Source organism: Apteryx rowi, unplaced genomic scaffold (assembly GCF_003343035.1).
Source record: "Apteryx rowi isolate R43461 unplaced genomic scaffold, aptRow1 scaffold_8, whole genome shotgun sequence".
In the NCBI taxonomy this organism is placed as follows: Eukaryota; Metazoa; Chordata; class Aves; order Apterygiformes; family Apterygidae; genus Apteryx; species Apteryx rowi.
In genome coordinates, this window is record NW_020451093.1 from 1,353,286 (window position 1) to 1,357,636 (window position 4,351).

The 4,351-nt window shown below is 33.6% G+C and overlaps 1 protein-coding gene across 2 annotated transcripts in view; it reads left to right on the forward strand.

Moving 5' to 3' along the window:
• Window positions 1-3,761, forward strand: part of SLC35F5 (solute carrier family 35 member F5) — a 28,828-nt gene extending 25,067 nt beyond the window's left edge. For both annotated transcript variants that reach the window (XM_026089066.1, XM_026089067.1), the window contains 2 exons: window positions 381-466; window positions 1,729-3,761. In XM_026089066.1, coding sequence (XP_025944851.1) covers window positions 381-459 — 79 coding nt within the window. In that variant the 3' untranslated portion in view covers window positions 460-466; window positions 1,729-3,761. The remainder of the gene's footprint in view (window positions 1-380; window positions 467-1,728) is intronic.
• Window positions 3,762-4,351: the final 590 nt, after the last annotated feature.

Consider the following 4,351-nt stretch of genomic DNA (forward strand, 5'->3'; position numbering starts at 1 on the left):
ATTTCCATCTAATTTTGTATAAGGATGACCTCTGTGACTAACTTCTTAATAATAGTAGTTGTCAATCCATTTTTGAACCCATAGAATGCTCAAAAAATGCAAAGATTTGAAGTTTGTTCATTTCTTAAAAGAAATTCCCCAGTGGCTGTCACTTTTTTTTTTCCCCCTCAATACTTAAATGATAGTTGCTGTACTCAGACCATGCAGTGGAAATTGTAAACTTGAGTATCCTTTATGAAGTTAAGTGGTGTTTTTTGTTTGTTTGGTTTTGTTTTTTTAATGGCTACAGTTCAAACAACTAGTATCCTTAATACTTATGTACTTCATAACAACTAATTTATTATTGCTGCGTGTTTTTAAAAAAAACTGTTTCTTTTAAGAATGCCAGAAGAAAGCGAGCAGTGTGAAAGTCTCATTCCTATGCATAATGTTTCTCAAGATGGAGAAAGTTGCTCATAGGCAAAAGGTATGCTTAACAAAACAAACTTCAAACAATATGATGAAAGGTGAGCAGTAGTTTTTATGATGGTATTTGTTACATACATCTTGTTCTGAATGGATGGATATAGTTTTGAAGAGTGTTTTCAAAATTATTTAAATTATTACCTCATACAAAGCATTATTCTTACCTTTATACAGTTCTTCCCTTTTTGTTGAGTTGATGGTTTTAAAATGTAAAGTATGCCTTTACCTTAAGGTTTAAATAATCATGCAGTTTGGGTGGCAGGAGGGTGGTTTTGTTTTTTTGTGGGGTGAGGGGAGGGGTAGGGAGATTTCTCTTTATGTGATCTAAAGAGAGAGCCCCTGTACCTTCCAAAGGTTCCATGGAAATGCAATAAACTTTTTGCAATAAACTTGATTTTTCTTCCYAGTACTGTGACTTTGAATAAATTTTACTTTTTTTTTTTTTTTCCAAATAATATTGCTAATGGGAAAGGGGGGAAGGTTTGCCTTCAGTGCAGTGCATTACAACAGAGATTATAGTTCAGAAACTGGAGGTGAGTCAGTAATGCCAGGCTGTTGCAGAAGAGGCAAACAACTTCTTGGGATGCGTGATGAGTCTGCAGGACATGTTGAAGTAATCCTTTCACTCTGTTGAATGCTGTTGAGGTTTCAGTTCGAGGTACTGCTGTTCATGGAATGTRGGCCATTTAAGGAAGTTTAGAGGTGATCAATAGACTCCATCACTATAGGTCTTGAAAACATGATTTATCAAGAAGGAGTCTTCATGTTTGTGGTTGACAGACCAAGAATTAAGGTGTTTAAATTCTATTAGGTATTAGGGAAAATATTTCCCATGATAAGGACAAGGAAACTAGAGCAGAATACTTAGAGAGTCTGCAAAATCTAAGAGAAGGTTACACAGACCTCTAACAGGAATGTTACAGATCGTTTGTTGATACTGTCTTGGAGCCTGGAGATGGACTTAGTTCAGGTCCCCTTCAGCCCTGTACTTAGGGACTTTAGTTTTCAAATAATTTATGCAGAATTTTTAAGGCTTACCTGATCAGAAGTGGATTTTTATTTTTCAATGCTGCCTAAATCTAATAAGGAAGTTAAAAATATCCTAACCAAACAGTAATTATGATATGTTTTTAAACTTTGRCACATAAGCGATTTCCTTTACATTTATTAATAAGATGGGAACAAATAAATAGTAATATACCCTTTTTATAGCCTTTAATTTTGTAGCACCAGTAATTCTTTTTTTTTTTTTTTCCCTCTTAGTTTAAAAATGGAATGATGCCCAGCGAAGAGACAATCTCCTGGAAAGTCCCTAAGGAATCATGTTTCAGTGCCTATTTTGAATTTGTAGTAAAAATAAGAAGTTTCAGTTCTTTTGAAACTCTAAACTTTTCCTCTTTCTGCTTTCATCTGGTTTTATAAATGAACAACTTTACTACATGCGTATCGCCATAGGGAGTCTTAGTCCATCTGAGCAACCAACCTGCCTTATAACACTGAGCTGATGAAGTTACTTGACAAAATCAAAAAATGAATGCTGTTAGGTGATTTTCTTTTTTTTTTTTTTTTTTAACTCACAATTTTGTTAAATGCTGGACAATATTATTTTTAAAAAATACTTTCAAATGAGTTATGTAAATACGTTTGCAGGTCATCATTTCTTACAGGCTTTCAGATGAAAAGCTAAATAGATACGTTACCTGTAGTAGGTACAAATTAATTTTTTTATGTTGTATAAACTCTATTTGCATATTAATAGAAGAAAATAGAAAAATAATTTATTAAGTGCATTCCTGTAATTGTGGAGGCAGGATCTTTGTACGGTTCTGGAACACTACATATATGGTCTTACTCCATTTTGAGAAGCCTTGTAATTGCAATGGGTGCCCATGTTTAAAAATCTTTTGTTACCTAACAATCTGGAATGTTTAAAATTTTAGCGACTGGTAAAGTGTTTCTAATTACAGTACATCTGGTGTAGGTTCTCAAAATCAACGCTTACATAATCAGTCTGTTTAAAAGTAACCCATCATTAGTCCAAATTATCTAACATGGAAAACTAGGTTAAAAAATGAAAACTTTCATGTGCATAGCTGCCAACTTAAGAAAGAGATCAAATTAATTGCTAAAGTTTTCAGTTAGTGGATTAGCCTACAATAATCTGCTAAACAATATGAAAGGTAAAGATATTTGCATTGTTTTTTTGTTTTTTTTTTTCAATTGTATTAATAAATTTATTCTAAAACTTATTCTTGTCCTTATAACCTTTATCTTTCTTCCACTGCAGTATTTCTGTCCTATCTGAGTCTGAAAAGCTATGAATAATTATATTCAAGAATATTTGTTGTTAATCAATGCCATTTTCCAACTTCCAGCCTATAAGACACTTCTTAAACAAAAAAAACAACAATAACAAAAAGTTAATTTTGGATTTGGATTAATTTGAATTTTTTATAGTAATGTAAGTTGGGTATTCAGCTAACAGCATTATCTTCCACATAACAAGACTAGTAATAATGTAGAGGACTTCTGCTATCTTTCCACATAGATATAAAAAAGTAACATATTGCAAATGTGTTTTCAAGTTTTGACCCTCAGTTATGATCTTAATAAGAACAACCGTATGTTTGGTGATAAAACTACTAGTCTGGAGGGAATGCAGGAAAGCAACATACTTACCTGTATGTTTAGAAGGATTTTGATTAAGCCATAGTTAGAATTTAATGTAAAATTCTGTACATAGAGAAGGAAAAATACTGGAAAAATGAACCTGGGGATGATTCTGGTTAGAGAGAAATACTGCATCTTCATGAAATTTTTTCCACAGTTTTTAATATTTTATTACATTACAAATTTCAGTTGTTATCTGAGATGAATAGGAGGCTTTAAGGTGAGATAGTAAATCTCTCTTTGAACACCTGAAATAGGGATTAAAAAAATCTTAAACCCCAAAGATCGTAGTCTCATTAAAGTTACCTGGACATCTTGAAAAATTTCAGATTTTAATTCCCTGAACCTACAAGTAGAGGAGTTTAAATGGTGGTATGTAGAACAAATTTTATATTGACCCTGGTGGAATTTTCAGGGTTTTTTGGTAGGAGGAGTTTCTAGTATTATCTTTTTTTCTAAATTATGACAAATTGGAGGATGTTAACTTTGCCCTTTTTTTTTTTGTTTCTATTTTGTTTAGAAGTGCTATTAAGGTATACTGGCAAATGTTAATGTCTGTTTTCTTTTACATGTTTGAATCAGATCTATCCTGAGGGTGACAGAGCACTGGAACAGGTTGCCCAGAGAGGTTGTGGAGTCTCCTTCTCTGGAGATATTCAAAACGCGCCTGGATGCAATCCTGTGCAATGTGCTCTAGGTGACCCTGCTTGAGCCAGGGGGGTTGGACTAGATGATCTCCAGAGGTCCCTTCCAACCTCAGCGATTCTGTGATTCTGTGATTCTATCCTGAATATACAATACCAGGCTTTAAGTAAGCAAATTTTAACCTGTTCCTTTATGGCAACCAGGCAGTAAGGGTTTGTGGCATCTGCAAACTAAGCCTGTCAGTGCTTTCAGTTTGCTTTCAGGCAGGCAATTGCAGTATTTTTAGGGGAATGTCACCATACTGTTTTTTGAAATTGGCCATACTGATCGATAGAATTGGAGCTATAACATATAAGGGCAGTTGCCCTTATGTCCATGTTACAAAGTTAAAGATCATCATAGTATCCTCTCTATAACTTTTGTTTAGTGGCATTATTGCATTAGGTAGAGAGTTTTAGAAACAAAATATTAGAGAATATTCTTCTGTCTCAGACTCCAAGAATGTTGAATCATCTCAGAGTTCAGTTAAACTCAAAGTTAGGGTCTGCCCACTGTATTTTGTTTTTCTTTT